Source organism: Lemur catta, chromosome 1, assembly GCF_020740605.2.
Source record: "Lemur catta isolate mLemCat1 chromosome 1, mLemCat1.pri, whole genome shotgun sequence".
NCBI lineage: Eukaryota > Metazoa > Chordata > Mammalia > Primates > Lemuridae > Lemur > Lemur catta.
In genome coordinates, this window is record NC_059128.1 from 209,340,099 (window position 1) to 209,356,958 (window position 16,860).

The 16,860-nt window shown below is 47.9% G+C and overlaps 2 protein-coding genes across 7 annotated transcripts; one reads left to right on the plus strand and one right to left on the minus strand.

The window, feature by feature from the left end:
- Positions 1 to 1,109: 1,109 nt before the first annotated feature.
- On the plus strand, positions 1,110 to 6,606 carry POLR2H (RNA polymerase II, I and III subunit H). Of its 3 annotated transcripts, XM_045539831.1 has the most exons (6): positions 1,511 to 1,587; positions 2,119 to 2,249; positions 2,526 to 2,609; positions 2,693 to 2,786; positions 4,923 to 5,006; positions 6,244 to 6,606. In XM_045539831.1, exons 3-6 carry the CDS (start codon positions 2,561 to 2,563, stop codon positions 6,359 to 6,361), a joined length of 345 nt encoding a protein of 114 aa, XP_045395787.1. In that variant the 5' UTR covers positions 1,511 to 1,587; positions 2,119 to 2,249; positions 2,526 to 2,560; the 3' UTR covers positions 6,362 to 6,606. The 3 variants fall into 3 exon arrangements, with proteins under 3 accessions (XP_045395786.1, XP_045395787.1, XP_045395788.1); XM_045539830.1 differs by lacking the exon at positions 2,119 to 2,249 and having other exon boundaries at positions 1,110 to 1,587; XM_045539832.1 differs by lacking the exon at positions 2,119 to 2,249 and having other exon boundaries at positions 1,538 to 1,592.
- A 3,228-nt stretch (positions 6,607 to 9,834) lies between these two features.
- THPO (thrombopoietin) lies at positions 9,835 to 15,469 on the minus strand. 4 transcript variants are annotated; one of them, XM_045539836.1, is made up of 7 exons: positions 15,073 to 15,269; positions 13,579 to 13,741; positions 13,216 to 13,343; positions 12,854 to 12,940; positions 11,236 to 11,403; positions 10,934 to 11,014; positions 10,345 to 10,817 (listed from the first exon to the last, which is right to left on the minus strand). In XM_045539836.1, exons 2-7 carry the CDS (start codon positions 13,589 to 13,591, stop codon positions 10,434 to 10,436), a joined length of 861 nt encoding a protein of 286 aa, XP_045395792.1. In that variant the 5' UTR covers positions 13,592 to 13,741; positions 15,073 to 15,269; the 3' UTR covers positions 10,345 to 10,433. The 4 variants fall into 4 exon arrangements, with proteins under 4 accessions (XP_045395790.1, XP_045395789.1, XP_045395792.1 ...); XM_045539834.1 differs by having other exon boundaries at positions 9,835 to 11,014; positions 15,073 to 15,469; XM_045539833.1 differs by having other exon boundaries at positions 9,835 to 11,002.
- Between the last annotated feature and the right edge of the window lie 1,391 nt (positions 15,470 to 16,860).

Below are 16,860 nucleotides of genomic sequence, written 5' to 3' on the forward strand. Positions count from 1 at the left end.
GGCCCAACCTGTCCGGAGCAGTCCCCTTTCTGCTCCTCCGAAGGGACAAGCGGCTCAGAAGGGCCTGGGAAGACCCCTCTGCCCCGTTTGGGGTGAGAAGCAAAACTGGGAGGATTCGGAGGGGGGTTCTGAGCCGTCTCCCTCATCCCCTCCCTTTCTCCTTCCTTTCCTCACGGCTCCCCCAGGGAGGTGCACCTGGAGCAGCCAGGCCTGCGGGGGCGTGCGGAGGTGGAGGTGGGGAGGGGACGCGGAAGGGTGAGGCCCGAGGGAGGGGAGCTCCTAGGTGCAGGAGGCGGGCGTGGGGGAGCAGAGGTCGCTTCTCCCTGGCTGGGCCCAAGGAGAAACCCGAGTAGCTGCTGACGTCTCGCCGCCTTGGGGGAATGGCATAGCTGGTGCTCTGCGTTCTCTATCAGGGTCCAGGGAAGGATACAACAGAGGGTGGAGTGAGCGCAGGGTGGATGGGCAGTGTTAGAGATAGTGTCAGAGTGAGGGCAGTGCCCAGGAAACGGACAGTGTGAGGGAAGGGGCATTACTAGGATAAAGTAGCATTTGGGAGGCAGAGGCGTTGCTCAGGGGGCCGGGGCGGTGCCTAGGAAGGGGGGCAGTGTGAGAGAGGAGCCAGCACGCAGAAGGGAGAAGAGCTGGTATCCAAGGGAGCGCATAGTGCCAGGAGGAAGGGGCACGTAGGAGATGAGTGCCCAGAAGGAGAGGACAGTGGTGAGGGAAAGGGGCAGTAGCTGGAGGGGAAACACTCAGGGGAGGGGTTAGTGCCAGGCTGAAGGGGCGGTGTGGGGGAAGAGGGCAGTGGTGGGAGAGTGCAGTACCAAGGAAGGGGACAATGCAGGTTTCCTCTTCCCTATGGTGACATCATGGCAAATTCCCAAACTGGACGGACCCGGCTCGGGTGACGTCCGGAAGGGCCGAGCTGGTCCAGGCCGGCCCTGGGGGCCTCGGTGCCGGCTGGAGGAGCTGGGCACAACTCCCTGCCCGGCCAGTGCTCTGGGGGCGGGGCTCTGCTCCACCCGCCCTCGGCGTGGACTGTGCCCTAGGTGGGCACGCGGACTGGCAGGGTAGGGCTAGGGCCGGGCTTGTCTGGGCCAAGGATCAAGGTCTCCGCTTGGGTTAGGCTCCCACGCATTCCAGTGTTCCAGGCCGGACTCTGAAGAGGGCGCAGGAGAGCCCTACCTAACTCAGAGCTAGAATCCGCGCCACCACCGCCGAAGGTTGGACCTATTGTTTCCCCGCCCTAGGCGGGGTCACCTGGGCCTGAGACCCGCCCTCAAAGCCGAAGCCTCTCGGAAGCAATCTTTCGGGGCGGAAGTTAAGAAGCCCCGAGGTGGAGGTGGCGGAAGTGGTCGCGTTACTACTCGTCCATGCGCATGCGCCATTCTTTGTGGCTTCCTCTGTTCAGGAGCTGGTTTTTTTCTTTGCTTTTCTCCACGTGAGGAGGTTCGCATACCTGGAGTGGTGGTCGTGCGCTCAGCGCTTCTTCTGCTCTCTTGGTCCCCCTCACGATGGCGGGCATCCTGTTTGAGGATATTTTCGATGTGAAAGACATTGACCCGGAGGGCAAGAAATTTGACCGAGGTAAGGTAAGGTATGTAGGGACGGTTTTGGGGGAGAGACTAACCTCCTCCGAGTGGACCCCATGTCCACGCAGCTGACGTGCTCTGCCCCTACTGGCAGGTGCTGATGTAGGGACCTCCCTCAGGAAACATTTTATGGTTGAGAAAACTGAGAGTGGCCTCAAGTTTGCCGTTCCTGTGCCTGGGAGGCCTTTTATCATTCATGGTGCTGACAAACTCCCGAGTATCTTTATAGTCGCCACCTATTCTCTGCTAGGTGCTGTACTGTGCACCTCACACACGCTTTGTCTTATTTATTCCTCTCAAGAGTTTTCGTGAGGTAGGCGATGCCCTCATTTTGCTCAGAGAGGTTAAGTAACCCATCCAAGTCTGCACAGTGAGTAATTGACTTCAGAGCCTATACTCCTGCATTGCCCTCAGAATCTTTAGCTCTTTGGGAAGTGTTCTCTGAGTTAACTGCATGGTATACACCTCTTTATTCTGTCATTGATCAGTAATTGTTTCTCCTTGGTGTCTCTTTCTTTTCCTGGAGACTGAGATGTTTTTCAAGATGTACACTAGTTCCTGTATATCCTGATAATCCCTTCAGCACAGTGCTAGAACAGAAAGGAATCCTTTGGTTGAATGAATAACTTGCCGAGAGTCAAGTTCTAAATTATCCAGGTAGGCCTAGAACCTGGATATTATTTGCTACCAGAGAGCTTTGATTCTTTTCTGAGGATTCTGTTCACTTGCCATAGTTTTTTCTCCCGTTTTCCTGCATATCTGGTTCTGATTGAGCCTGTGCTTCTGTGAGAGCAGATGAGAGGCCAGTCGATGTAGACTGGGTTAGATTGAGTGTTCTGTTGCATATAATCCCCAAACTGGGATCTGTAGGATCTGCTGGATCTGCCCTGGGCCTGGCAATTACCTCTACCACTCTTTTCCTACTTCTCCCAGTGTCGCGACTGCATTGTGAGAGTGAATCTTTCAAGATGGATCTCATCTTAGATGTAAACATCCAGATTTACCCTGTAGACTTGGGTAAGTATTAAACACAGACAATAGCAAGAGGCTTTTTGCTGCTTCAGTTATTCTTCACCCTCAGATATTGTTGTTATTTTCAGGTGATAAGTTCCGATTGGTCATAGCTAGTACCTTGTATGAAGATGGTACCCTGGATGATGGTGAATACAACCCCACTGATGACAGGCCTTCCAGGTGAGGTAGTGCAGAAGGGAGTACTGGAAATATGCCCTGAGGACCAAGTAGATAAGTGATATATTAGATCATTAAGTACGAAGTGTCCGATTTCCTTAAGTACTAAATTTGACAGTTGATATTTCTAACATTTTCACTCTGAAAATTCTTGTTTTATTTTTATTGTGAAGGTACGTCCTCAGTCTTTCAAACATGTGGTTTTTGGTGTAGGATTATCTTCCAAATTTTTGTAGAACAATTTTTGTGAAACCATGGGTAAGCCAAAAACTTGTGTTCTTTTTGAATATGAGTTCCATCGTGGAACAAATGCTTCACAGACAGCTCAAAATACCAGTGAAGTGTTTGGGAAGGATGTGGTTAATGAATGCGTAGTCTGGTTCCAGAAGTTCCCTTATGGTGATATATCTTGAAAATGAGCCACATAGGTGACCTGAGACCAAGATGGATCATGATGAGCTAAAAGCTGTAGTGAAAGCGAATCCATCTCAACCTACACATGAATTAGCAACAAGGTTTGATGTTACTATTCCAACAATATTGGACCATTTGAAACAAATCAGCAAGGTAAAGGAGCTGGATAGATGGGTACCACATGAATTAAATGAGTGTCAGAAGAGAAATCATCTCGAAAAGACTTGCTTTTCTTTGCTGTCACGACATAAAGGCAAACCATTTCTACACTGTATTGTTACATGTGATGAAAAATGGATTCTTTTAGATAATTACAAGCATTCGGCATAATGGTGTGCTGAAACACAATCCAAAACTGAATATTCATCAGGAAAAGCTAATGGTGTCTGTTTGTTGGTTCAGTGCTGGTATTATCCATTACAGCTTCATGAAACCTGGTCAGTCGATTACAGCGGATGTCTCCTGCAACCAAGTGGTCAAAATGATGAGGATGCTTGTGATTAAGCTGCCAAGATTGGTCAATAGAGACAGGCTAGTCCTCTTGCAAGACCACATGTCTCAAAAAACAACTCTGATCACTATAGAAGCTGGACTTGGAAACTCTCTGTCATCCACTATATTCACTAGACCTTGTACCAACTACCACTTCTTCCAGGCTTCAGACCACTTCTTGCAAGGAAAAATATTCAACAATATTCTCAACAAGCTGTGGAAAATGCCTTTTGCGATTTCATCGCCACTTGCTTTCCAGGCTTCTTCACTGCTGGCATAAACAGCTACTGTCAGGATGGCAAAAGTGTGTCGATAGTGTAGGTGCATACTTTGATTACTTGTATACTTCTTGTTTGAGATATAATAAACTATACTTTTGATTCGAAATTGGACATTTCATATTTAGTGACCTAATAGAAAGATTCTTACTTAGTTTCTGGAATAAATGATGATCAGTAGAGTCTGAGTAACCTTAAGGAAAAATTTTTCTACTTAAGAATTCAAACAGGCCAGGCATGGTGGCTCACGCCTGTAATCCTAGCACTCTGGGAGGCTGAGGCGGGAGGATTGCTCGAGGTCAGGAGTTCGAGACCAGCCTGAGCAAGAGCGAGACTCCGTCTCTACTAAAAATAGAAAGAAATTATATGGACAGCTAAAAATACATATAGAAAAAAATTAGCCGGGCATGGTGGCACATGCCTGTAGTCCCAGCTACTCGGGAGGCTGAGGCAGTAGGATCGCTTGAGCCCAGGAGTTTGATGTTGCTGTGAGCTAGGCTGACACCACGGCACTCTAGCCTGGGCAATAGAGCAAGACTCTGTCTCAAAAAAAAAAAAATTCAAACATGCCGTTATTTATTAATAGCAGTGATTACATGCTGTGAGTTGTAGCTTTTTGAAGGCTCAGGAAATGACTACTCAGTAACCTAGGCTGTGTGGGCCTTGTGTCTTGGGAGGGATCTTGGTGTGATGGAAAGGCTTTGGAGCCCCACTGAGTTCAATTCTCAGCTCTTGTCACTTATTTTTTAAGTAACCTTAATCTCTGCTGGTTTCCTCATCAGTAAAATAGAGATAGTCATGCCTAGCTTACAGGGCTGCTATGAGGACTAAATGACATGTTTCTAGTAACTGTTGTTATTATGCTGGCATTCAGTTACCAGTTACCATTTTTAAATAGTGTCTCTTATATTGTTTAATTACTATTAAGAATAATTTTGCCACTGTTGTTCCACAGGGCTGACCAATTTGAGTATGTAATGTATGGGAAAGTGTACAGGATTGAAGGAGACGAAACTTCTACTGAAGCAGCAACACGCCTGTAAGTTCCATAGTCCTGTGAGAATCCTTTTTCTCCTCCCCGTTCTGAGAATTTGGGTCATGCTCCTGCTTCCTGTGTTGGGACCCTTTCCTCAAGCACCTTAAGACCTTGGTGGGACCTAGAAAGAAACTTCTTGGGGCTGGGTGCAGTGGCTTATGCTTGTAATCCCAGCACTTTGGGAAGCTGAGACAGGAGGATTGCTTGAGCCCAGGAGTTTGAGACTAGCCTGAGCAACATGGCGAGACCTCGTCTCTACAAAAAATATATAAAAAATTAGTCATATATGGTGATGCACACCTGTAGTCCCACCTACTTGGGAGGCTGAGGCAAGAGGATCACTGGAACCCAGGAGTTCATCTAAGAAATCAGCCCAAGATTCTTACAATGGAATGATATATGGAAATGATCACGTCACTGCACTCCAGCCTGGGTGACAGAGTGAGACCCTGCCTCAAACAAACAAAAACTTCTGGGAACAGTTTCCAGTCTGAAATGTAGGCTGCTCACTTTGCCCTTTGTTAGGACCTCAAGGCTCAGTGGTCCAAATGAGAAACTGGTAATCTTGCTGTGTAAAGTACAAAGTAGGGTTGCTTCCCCAGGAACTAAATGCAGTATTAAGTGATTAAACCACTGGGCTTTTTTTTTGTTTGTTTATGTGTGTGTGTGTATGTGTCTTGCTACACTGTAACCCAATCCCTCATTCTTTGGTTTCTCTGCCCAAGTATTTTTTTCTTTTCCCTGAAATCTTATTAAAACAGTATGTGTTCTTTGTAAGAAATTTGAAAAGCGGAAAAGTAATGCGAAGAAAGAAAAAAAGTCACCTATAATTCCATACCATAACTTGAATATTCTAGTTTTTTAAATGTTTTTCCTGTGAGACTGTGTTGTTTATTACAATGTTTACTTCTGCTCTTTTTGCTTAACATTATGTAAAACGTGTTTCTCCATGTCAGTTTAAAGCTTTCCTAAACATTTTAATAGCTGTATAACATTTTAGTAAATGGATATATCTTCATTCATTTGTCTATTCCCCTAATTTTGGGCATGTAGGTGTTTTCCACCTTTGCTAATATAAAGAACACTGCCTTGTGCATATCTATTCATTCATCTTTGTCTGAAATTTGGTTCCTTAAACACTAGAAGGGTGCCTCTTTTCTATCTTAGGCTGGGATGGAGAGCTGCTGAGTAGCAGCTGCTCCAGAGCTCAGACTCACAGGACTGGGGCCTTCTGTTTCAGCTCTGCCTATGTGTCCTATGGGGGCCTGCTCATGAGGCTGCAGGGTGATGCCAACAACCTGCATGGATTTGAGGTGGATTCCAGAGTTTATCTGCTGATGAAGAAACTGGCCTTCTGAACTACGAGGGAAGCCAGCCTTGATGCTTGCTCACTCAGGTCATGGACACTGGTCAAGCCTGAGTAACAGATGCTGTTGTTCACCTCTTAAGGAGAGGCTGGCCCCCTTTCTTCTGTGGGTGCATCCTTAGCTGGTCTGGACTCAATGGGAAACTGACTTGCCTGTGAAAGACCCAGTGGGAGAGCTTAAATGAATCAGAAGTTGTTTTGTGTGTATGATTTTTTAATTAAACTTTACTTTTTTCAGACTGTCCCCCCTTTTTAAAAAAATCCATTTACTTTAAACTCACTTTTTTTCCATTTGTCTATGATATATTATTTCTGGCCCACAGCCAGATGATCATATGTCAATGTAGGATCTGTTCCAGCCTTTCGGTATCTGGATTCAGGGTTATCTCAGTCTCCTGGCTTACTGTTCCCAATATTTATCCTCCAATGCTGTTTTCTATCTGGGAGAGAGAGTGTCATGCCTTTGACTCCTGAGGGTACCCCAGGCCTGGAAGATACCACCCATTTGGCATAGAATTTTGAATTGGCAAAGAGTCCTGCTCGTGTTCTTCCAGTACTTTCAGTCTCTTAGGAAGTCAGTTCACGTTGACTTGTGTGAGTCACTTGCATAGTCTGGAAATACTCATCATTTTTATGGAAGCTCTGGGTAGAAGCTTTTAGACACAGGCATGGAGCATGACTATGAAGAGAGCAGGAGGAGAGGACTTTGTGGTTATGGAAGCAGGTGGAGGGGCTGGCTCTCTACGTTCCATGGTGGCCTGGGAGGAGGGAGGGTAAGTGGTGGTGGTTCTTCCCAGAGACACTGAACAGAGAGCTGCTGCACAGACCAGTGAAGCGGACGGGGCAGCAATACCAATAAGGTTGGTGGTCCAGTGCCAGCGCCAGGACAATGCAGCAGCCTGACTACAGTCACTAACTTAGAAGAAAAAAAGTCAAGGAAATGGTGATGAATACAGGCACTCCAGCATGTGAGCTGGCTCTTCAGCCTGGCATTAAAGGTCTCTGAGAAAGTATATGGAACTCTGCTTCCTCCTGGGAAATTCAGGATAACAATCCAGAAAGAGATTCTCTGTGTGTATTAAGTAGTTGTCTCTTTTGATCTCCTGGTTTTGGCATGGGAGCTGGTCCCCCTGCTGGGATGCCTGGGGTATTTCCTTCCTCATCATTTTCAGGTCTTTTCATGAGGTGTTAGAAGTAGTATTTAGGGAGATGGGTTGACAGTGGCCTCAGCAGGGTGAGGAAAAGGTATTTCTTTTACCTTACTGTGGGTGGGGTGGGGTGGAAGTAGGGGAATAGGAGATGCTGTGGAGGTTGGGATGAATTTTTATGGAATCCTAGAACCTTTCCATGGGGTCAGGTTTTTTGGGGGGTTGGAGAAGGATGGATTTAAGCTAGAGTGGGAGAACCTAATTACCAGTAATAGTGTGGGCTATTGTAGCAGACTGTCTTGGCTGCTCTGGGGTGGCCAAAGAGAGAACTAGTATAAAGTTGATTAGGGATAAGAGTGTTCTGGTTGTAAGAGGATTTGGGGGTGTGTGTGTGTCAAAAGGAAGAAGAGGTGGAATCAGCCAGACAGAATGGTTTGGGAATGGGTTAGATCCTTTTCTTTTCTTTTTTTTTTTTGGCCTGCTCCTCGATGGGTTGGAGGGGTTAGATTCTTAATAGGGACAGTTAGTTCACACTGGTGAAGCCCATGAGTTTATTTGTATTAGCCCTTAACTGGAGTAAGTTCCAGATGCCTGGATCTTTCTGGCAACATTTTGCAGTTTTGCCTTTCATGTCTCTCATCTGATTGTGCCAAGAACCCAAAATTCTCTGGCCCCTTTGGCATATCTTGTCTTAGGTGCTGGCTCTTTCATGTGCCATAAAGTTTCATTTGATCATTAAATTTAACCTACTTCAGTATTTCAGTAAATTACAATTTCTGTTTACCATTCCCTTGTCCACAGTCTAGAATTTGTAGCAGATGAACTAATTCTCTCCCATGCAGAAACCGACACCATCTGAGATTTGGACATTTTTGAGCTTTGTGCATTTGTTGATTCCTTCTCCGTAGTAACTGTTCTGTCCATGAAAGAAGAGAGGGACACCAGGATATGTCTAAATTGGTCACCTCCACCAAGAACCGGTTTTCTACTCAGAACTCTTTAATTGTTGATGTATTTACTCCCTAAGGACTTGGAATTCTTTCCCAGTAAATAACTGAATGATTCACTGGACAGTGCACCACACTAGGGAAAGTATGGGCCCTAGAGTAAGTCAGACTAGGGTATTTGTTCTTTACCTGCTCACAGGCTTTGTAACCATTGGGAACTCACCTGACATCTCTGAGCTTCAGTTTCCTCATCTGTAAAATAGGAATGGTAATACCTAACTTACAGAGTTATGTGAAAAAGGTAAAGTAGGCCAGGCAAGGTGGCTCCCGCCTGTAATCTTAGCACTCTGGGAGGCCAAGGCAGGAGGATTGCTTGAGCTCAGGAGTTTGAGACCAGCCTGAACAAGAGTGAGACCAGACCATCTCTACTAAAAATAAAAAAATTAACTGGGTGTGGTGGCATGTCCCTGTACTCCCAGCTACTGGGAAGGCTGAGGCAAGAGGATCACTTGAGCCCAGGAGTTTGAGGCTGCTGTGAGCTACGATGATGCCTCTGCACTCTACCCAGGGTGACAGAATGAGACTCTGTCTTGAAAAAAGAAAAAAAAAAAGTAATGTACATAAGATTCCTGACACATTTTGCTTTCATTCTGCTATTTTGGAATGCCTTTGGTGATCCTGGGGTATTTGTGGCAATGTTTAGAGCTCTAGGTTCTTGGCTCCTCTACTTACATGGTAACCTTTCCTTTGGGGTGGGGGAGACGAAAAATCTTCCACTCATTTTCTTACAGGAACCTTTGGAGGTAGTAGGTTGACTTGCAATGGAGTTTTTGTTTTTGTATATTAACCTCCTCTTCCTGAGCACCAAGGCAGCACTTATTTAAAAAGCCCCATAAGCCTGATTTCTTTTCTAGAGATCTCCTAGCAGAGTTTATGGTGGTCACACAGGGCTGCTTTTTAGTTGCACTTTTGGGAATTGGGGAATGAGCCTTCAACTTGGTGCTTGACTTATGCTTGTCCTGCTGTGCGAGCTCAAGGAGCCCGACTCTTGCCACTTCCTGCACTTCCCCCTGACCTCCACAGGAGGGAGGCAGGAGTCCACGCCTGGTGAAGCCTCCTGGGGAGCTGCTGAAGGCGCTGGCTGTTTGCTCAGCTGTCACATCCAGGTCTCTTCTACTGAACTGTCTGCACAGTCTTACCTAGAGTGTGAGGCTCCCCAGGGCTTCCTGTTAGCTTTTTTTGGTGGGGGTGGTGGTCAGAGGCATCTGTTGTACCCTGTGAAGAATATCTCTCCCTTGCTTTTTAGTCAGCTTTTGGGTGCTCTCATTTATTTAAACAGGCTCAGTTTTGTCTATTGCATAGGGACAACCTTTCTGAGAGACAACTTATTCATTTCTCAAGAGTAGGTATCTCTTAAGAATAGGGGATCAAACAGAGTCCCACTGAGAATGGTAGTAAAGGATATGGGGCATTGGAAGGCCTTAAACTTGAAGCAAAGGAAAATACCCTTTCTTTTCTGACACAAGGTTAGTCCCAACCTCTGTTCAAAGGCTGGGCCAGTCCAGGTCTTTGTAGAATTATTATATGAAAAAGCACATAGAGGATTAGTTGCAAATTTGTACAGAAAATAGACCAAAGATAACTAGCTGCTTTGATGAATATCATTGATAGCTTAAAAAAAATAGCTTCTAAAGTTTTGTAATGTATAATGAAAAATGATCCCTTTTTCTGTCCTTTCTGTCTGTGTGTCACCCTTTACCAGGGCTTTGGGTTTCAGGTGAAATCAGGCAATCTGGTATAGCTGCAGTTGTCTCCCAAGGACTCTCCCTAGGGAAGGGAATGGTACCTGAGACACAGTGCTGATGCTGGCAGTGCCTGAGTACCTTACCCTTCCTGAGACAGATTCTGGGAGTGAGGGTGGGCTGGGATTAGAAGAGGGCTGGTAGTGTTGGGTGTGGTAGCAGAAGGGTCAGGAAGCAGGGTGTGGAGCTGGACTGCAGGGGTAGGTGAGGCGGGTGAAGGAGAGAAGAGTGTGTACTGTCCAGTGGGCAGATGGGTCAAGGAAGGGGAATATCCAGGCTGGAGGCTGGGTGGCAGGGAGCCTGTGTCCGATGTTCCTGGGGAAATGTCCAGGGCCCCTAGAGTCCTGGGTGAGGGTCCAGGAAAGAGTCCATGAGTTCCATTCAAGAGTTTGTGTGTCCTGTTCAGGTATCCAGGGATTTGGTCCAGGGACCTGGAGGTTTGGTTCAGCAGACCAGGAATCTTGGCTTTGAATCCCTGCTGCCTGTTCAGAAGTCCAGAACCAGTAGTTCTGGCTGAGACAGTGGAGTTTGTCTCCAGCAATCCAGAAGTCCTGTTTGGGAGCTTGTTCAGTGTGAGGAATAGAGAGGTACTGCTTGGGACAGCTGTTGTGGGTAGGGCCCGCCTGACACAGAGGGTGCGTCCTCCCACAAGCAGCAGGAAACGTACTTTTCCTCGGAGCAGTTGTTGGAAGTTCAGGAAGATGGCGTTGGGATCCTTGTGAGCTGTGGTCCTGCCCTGTGGAGGAAGCTGAGGGCAGAGGATGGGCCTGAGGCCAGAGACCAGGGCCATATATCAGGCCTCCCTTGTCTATGTAGGAAAGACAGGACACCAACACCCAGGCATTATGACTGGGAAGGAGCACTCTTTAGTAGTATCAACTCTTCTACCTTCAAGATCCTTACATGACCCCTTCTTCCCCGAGGTCTTTTAGGGGGAGTGAGTCAGAGAAGGACAGCTTGAGGACTTACCTGGGTTCCAAGGAGGCCCTGCAGGGCTCCAAGGAGGAGGCGGATCTGTCCAGAAAGCTGTCCCAGGAGGGATGAGAGGCAGGTGGGTCCCAGTTGTCCTCGTGCTGCCATCACTCCCTCCAGCAGAAGGGTCACTGCTCCCAGAATGTCCTGTGCCTTGGTCTGCTCCTGGGAAAGAGATGGAAGAGAGAAGCGGACTGCTTCAAAGGGCATGCTAACAGCGGGTGGGGAGCCCATAGGAGCAGCCAGCAGAATGAATCATAGGAGCTGAGAATTGGACAGGACCAAGGTCCCACCCAGCACAGGAATTCCTTCACAGTCTCCCGACAATTGGTCATCGGCTTCTGCTTCAATAACTCCAGTGTCCGCTAACCCAGCCTGGTCTTACACTTAGTTTCGGTCAGAAAATTTCCTTTTTTTCCCTTACATTGCTGAAATCTGCCCTATTATAGCTTTTATGTTTTGGTTCTAGTGCTGCAAATCTACTTTTTCTGCTATGAAACCTTACGATCATATGATTTTTAAACTAAATATAGAAATGAGAACTCTCTATCATAAAGATGAAGAGAAGGGACTTACTAAGTGGCAGAGCTGGGACTACAAGGGATCCATAGGAACTGCCCTTCTTCCCTGACCTAATGCTGAGGGAAGAAAGGGGATTCTAGGGATTTTGAGGATGGAAGATTCCATCTACCAAGTGTACCCTCCGAGCAGTTTTCCCGAGTTCCAGGCTAAAGCACTTCTTCCTGCACAAGACCACTTTTCTCTAAGTTAATCAGATAGGTTTTTATTTATTTATCTATTTTTAACCATTTGTCATACTGTTTAGGCTGGTTCTTCCTTCTGGACACATGTTAATTTAATATGATCTCTTAATAAATTAGCATGTGTCTTGAGGGGGATGTCCAGTACTCAGGCCAGTACTTTTAAGTGTAGTCCACCCAGAATAGAGTTCTGTAGGAATACTTTTACAACATGGATGCTAAATATCTAAAACAGCCTAGAATTGCTAGGTTTTAATATAGCTGCTTTAGTAATGTTACATGCTAAGTTTGAAGTAATTTAATGCTCTCAGATCTTTTTCATAGGAAGTGATAGGACTAGAAGTTTAAATTATGGCAGCAGGGCATTGTGTCTTAAAAGCTGGACTAGGACTTTATTCAATTAATTTACACATGTAGAAGTTTATATATATCTCTGTTAAATTTTACCTTTTTTTTTGACCTAGCTTTTCAGCCATTTGAATCTTGATTCTGTCTTTTGTGTTTTAGTGGTACTTCCCAGCTTTGTGTCATCTGTGGATGACAGATCAGTCTTACTTCTTCATGCCAATTTAAGAAGGTTGAAAGAGAATAGGTCAAAGGCATGGCCATAATAAGAGACTTCTCTCCAGCTTTTCATGGTGTTCAGCTTCAAATCTATTTAACATATTGATCCTGCAAGCCATCGTCATCGCGTCCACAGGATATTATAGGTGAATGTAGATTGGGTTAGGGTGGTCAAACTGAAGGTAAGATATTTTTAGGGGGCTCAAGAATTTTGAACAGTCCATGGGAAGCATCAGGAAACTGATGAAGACAGGACTTAGAGGAGCCAAGATTAGGGATGACTTTCTTACCGTCTGGGTTTTCCATTCTCTCAAGCTAAAGTCCACAGCAGGCAGCAGGACAGGTGTGGACAAAAGGTTAACGTCTGGGCACTGGCTCTGTTGAAAAATATTGATGGGGGAGAAGAGAGCTGAAATAGAGAGGGTATGGTGGCCCAGTAACCAGGATAGCCTTCCGTGAGAAATAGGTCCAAACTAGAGCTTTTAAATGAGGGCTCTATTGCAAATCATAATCCTTGTGAGGGACTGGTGATCAGCAGGTGGTCACAATATTGGACAAATGGTCACTGGGTCAGGGAGTGAGAGGAAGTGATGGGAGTAGGGGTATCTTACCAGTTAAATGGATAGAGGGGATAGTGCTTGGGAATTCTCACCAGTCTGCTGTGAAGGACATGGGAGTCACGAAGCAGTTTATTGAGGAGCCGGGGGTCACAGGCAGGAGGAGCTGGGCTGGACAGAGGTAGTCTTGCAGTTAAGAGAAGCATGACCACGAGGAGCAAATCTTAGATGAGGAGAGGTGAGGTGGAAAGGGGTGGATAAGGAAGAAATCATTATCGGGTAGTGGTCCAGGAATTCCCATATAGGACCCAGACCTGAAATCCAGGGAATCTGCTGCTTAGACGCCTTATTTTTGGGAGATTGGGTTCCCCAGCTCGACACTCCTGCAGTATGTTTCCCTTATCCTTCCCCCTCTACCATGTTTTGATCTGGCCCTAGCCCCTCAAGTGTGTTCTTACCAGTCCTCTTCATTCTGGCCGGGTTGTCTGGCTGGAGTGGCTCCCTGTATGGGGCCTCTCCCCTGAATCCTTCCTGGGGCCATGGAGGCGGCTTGGGCTCTTGCACTTCTGGGCAGAGTAGGGTGGGGCAAAGGTGGGCTGAGGAAGAGGGTTGGAATCTATCCTGAAAGTGACAAGAATAGTGACCATTTAATCAAGTGTCAAGGAAAAGACTGCCTGGTAGGAGGAACAGATGCTGGCAGGGCTTGAGATGCTGACAAGCCTAGAACTGCTAAAGATCTGACTGCTCCTACATTTTCTTGTGATTGCAGCAAGTAGTATCTTCTTTTTGTCAGGGCTGTTCAGTGAATCTGGGTTTGGTGTCCTCTCAGGGTGCTGAGAGCAGCAGGACATGATATGTATACATAGATATCTTAATTGGCCTCAAATTCTGAGCAACCTTGGTTGTTAGGTCAGAGAAAATCCGGGACAGGGGTAGAGAATGAAAGTATTATGGCTTAAGCCTGGAGAAGAGTAGAAAATGGGATATAGGGCCAGGATGAGGAAGTAGCAAACATGTACAATGTGTTCAGGGGTAACTTCAGCATGGGGGAGTGGGGTTGAGAAGGGGCACTGGTCAGAGATATAACTGGGACTTCTAGAGGTCAGAGATTAGAAGGTGTTATGGGAGAAAGGAACCTCTCGTTCTTTCGCTATTTACCTCCACACATAAAGCCTTCTGGAGTTTTTCTTTGCACTCCAAGTTCTGAAATAGCCCATTATCCCAGGCAAAGAGATAGGCTAACAGTCCTGGGACTTCCTTCCTGAGGCAAGTTGCCCTGGAATGGGCACCTGCTGAGCAAGGTGATGCCCACCTTACACAGCTTACCTCATCTTAGCCACCCACCAACATATCTGTCTCATAACCCGCACCTGCTCCCTGCCCCCTCTGCAGACCTCTTCCGGGTCCTTCACAGGACCCCCCACATGGCTTCCTCCTCCTTTCACAAGTTGTGCAAAGAGGCCTGCACCTGATTCAATATTGGGATTTCCTGTAGGTCTGTCAACATGCATGAGCCCTCCTCCCATTACCCTCTCCTTGTGCCCTGGCTTGCCTGCCCTAACTTCCCCACCCTAGGATTCAGAACCTTAAGCTAACAAGGAATGACCAGCTCAGAATGGGGACTGGGGCTCTGTCCATCTTGGTGCTGTGTTCCCCATACCCTAAATGCACCTCCTCTCTTGCTTTCTCTCTGGGCTCATGTCCCGTTTCTCTAGGGCCAGCCAGGACTGCGCTGTATTCCACCAAATAAGTGATCAGTCCCTCAGAAACCAGTACCCCACCCCCTACCCCTGCTCTGCCCTGCTCCTCCCATTCTGGGAAGGCTACACTCTTCTCGACAAAGGTCAGTGCCTGTAGGTCCACTTTGCCTGCCCCTCCCCCAGCTGAGAGTCCAATCCCTCTTTCCTGTCCTTCCTACCTTCACTTAACCTCAAACCCTGCTTGCCACTCACCCGGTGAAGCGCTGAAGGACCCAAGTGCACAGCACGCAGCACTCTGGGGAGCAGATGGGTAGGAAGACATGTGGTGTTGGGGCACAGCCCTTCCACGGCAGTGGGGTCACACGCCTGCCCAGGCCACTTCTGCCCAATCAGAGCAGGGAGCCACCAGACACTGGTGAAGGCCCCCGGAAGTGACGCCTTCTCTTCCCTGGAGCCCCTGCCTGGACCATGGTCCACTCGTCCACCCACACACACCGCAGGGAAGATTTGGACGGGGGATCCGTCTTTTCCTAGGAGATGGGAAACCTGGGACCTGGCAGGGGAGAAGAGATGGGAGAGGAGCAGAGGTTTTTTCCAGGAGGAATCTGGCAGGACATTTTTGTCCCTAGAGGAGGCACAGAGTTCTTGTTTTAGATTGGTGGGGTTTTCAGTTCATGGCTATCCAAACTTCTTTTCCTTGGATACTACACCTGCTGCCAAAATCCAATAGGACTCTTACTTTCCTGCTTTTCTCTCCTATAACCCCCTAAGGAGTCCTGTCTCGTCATTCTCTCTTTCTAAGTGGGAATTTGGGTATTGCCTGTATTAGAGAATGATCCTGTCATGGGTCAGTGCTATGGGGAAAGGGTTTGGATGGTTTGAGAGGACTGTAAGGTATAGGGGTGTGTGTGTGTGTGGGTGTGTGTGTGTGTGTGTGTGTGTGTGTGTGTGTGTGTGTGTGCTAGGTGAAGCCTGGGCCCAGGTGCTCTTCCACTGGGGCCCAGTGGCTTGGACAGCTATGCCCACTTATCTCTGTGCCCGGGCCCTCCTTTGCTTGCTCTGTCTTCCTCTCCCACCTCCTACCATTCCACGTGTGACAAGAGGAATAACCAGGCCCATGTGTCCCTGTCTTAGGAAAGACAGCTGCTGGAGCTCCTCTGCAAATACCTCCCTGCTGGCCCCCCTTCCTTTGGCCCTGGCTCTAGTTCCTTTGCTTTCCCCTCAATCTCAGTCTCGCCACAGTCTCTGTCCTCAGGGGCCTCCTGTCCTGACCTTGTTCCCACCCCCTCCCCCCAGTTCTTCCTCAGGCTCTGTCCTATTTCTCCTCCCAAGGATGGGGATGTCTGCTAAGGAGTATGGCCTAGATCCCAGAATTCTCCAGTTGAGCCAGACGAGATGCCTCCCAAGATTAGGAAGGAGGGTGCTGGGATAGCTGGGAGGATGGTGGTGTGTGAGGGTGGGAGGGGACCGGGAAGTATTCATAACCAGGAAACCAAGACAAAGGCAGTGGGGGTGGGTTGGAGGGGCAGAGGATCCCTTGGGTGAAGGAAGAGGGTGAGAAAGCAAGAGGGTGATGGTTGAATGGGCCTGAGGGCAGGTTACAAAGGAGAGGGAGACACTGTCACTGGATAGAAAGGGGAACAGTTCCTGGCTAGGTCCGTGTCCTGAGTAACACAAGAATGAGAGGAGACCTCAGAGAGGAGATAGGGACACAGGCTAGGCAGTGAGAGAGGGTGTTGTGGGGTTTGAGGGGTGCCGTGGGCCCAGAGTCAGGGGAAGATCAGTTGATGGGTCTTTCCTGCACGTTGTCATCTTTAAAGACAGGTCCTCATCCTCCCAGCAGGAACCGGGTCCTCACCCACTGACGGGTTCAGGCCTCAGGCCCAGCCTCTGCCCCTCCCTGGCCTGAGGCTCCCGTCCTAGGCGGACCTCAACTCCTGGTCCGGCCGTCCTGTGGCCGCTGGCAGCGGGGGGGCTCCAGGCCCGCCTCTCCTCCCCCTCTTCGCGCCCCCTGGTCCGTCCCCTCCCCCTACCCCCTCC

Excerpts from the sequence above, each read along its gene's own strand:
- POLR2H (XM_045539830.1), top strand. The coding sequence starts at position 1,515 with ATGGCGGGCATCCTGTTTGAGGATATTTTCGATGTGAAAGACATTGAC. Across the intron at positions 2,610-2,692 it reads GATTTACCCTGTAGACTTGG|GTGATAAGTTCCGATTGGTC; the intron begins GTAAGTATTAAA and ends TGTTATTTTCAG. Across the intron at positions 5,007-6,243 it reads ACTGAAGCAGCAACACGCCT|CTCTGCCTATGTGTCCTATG; the intron begins GTAAGTTCCATA and ends CTTCTGTTTCAG.
- THPO (XM_045539834.1), bottom strand. Across the intron at positions 12,941-13,215 it reads ATGTCCTTCACAGCAGACTG|AGCCAGTGCCCAGACGTTAA; the intron begins GTGAGAATTCCC and ends ATTTTTCAACAG. Across the intron at positions 11,015-11,235 it reads AGGGCCTCCTTGGAACCCAG|CTTCCTCCACAGGGCAGGAC; the intron begins GTAAGTCCTCAA and ends CTCTGCCCTCAG.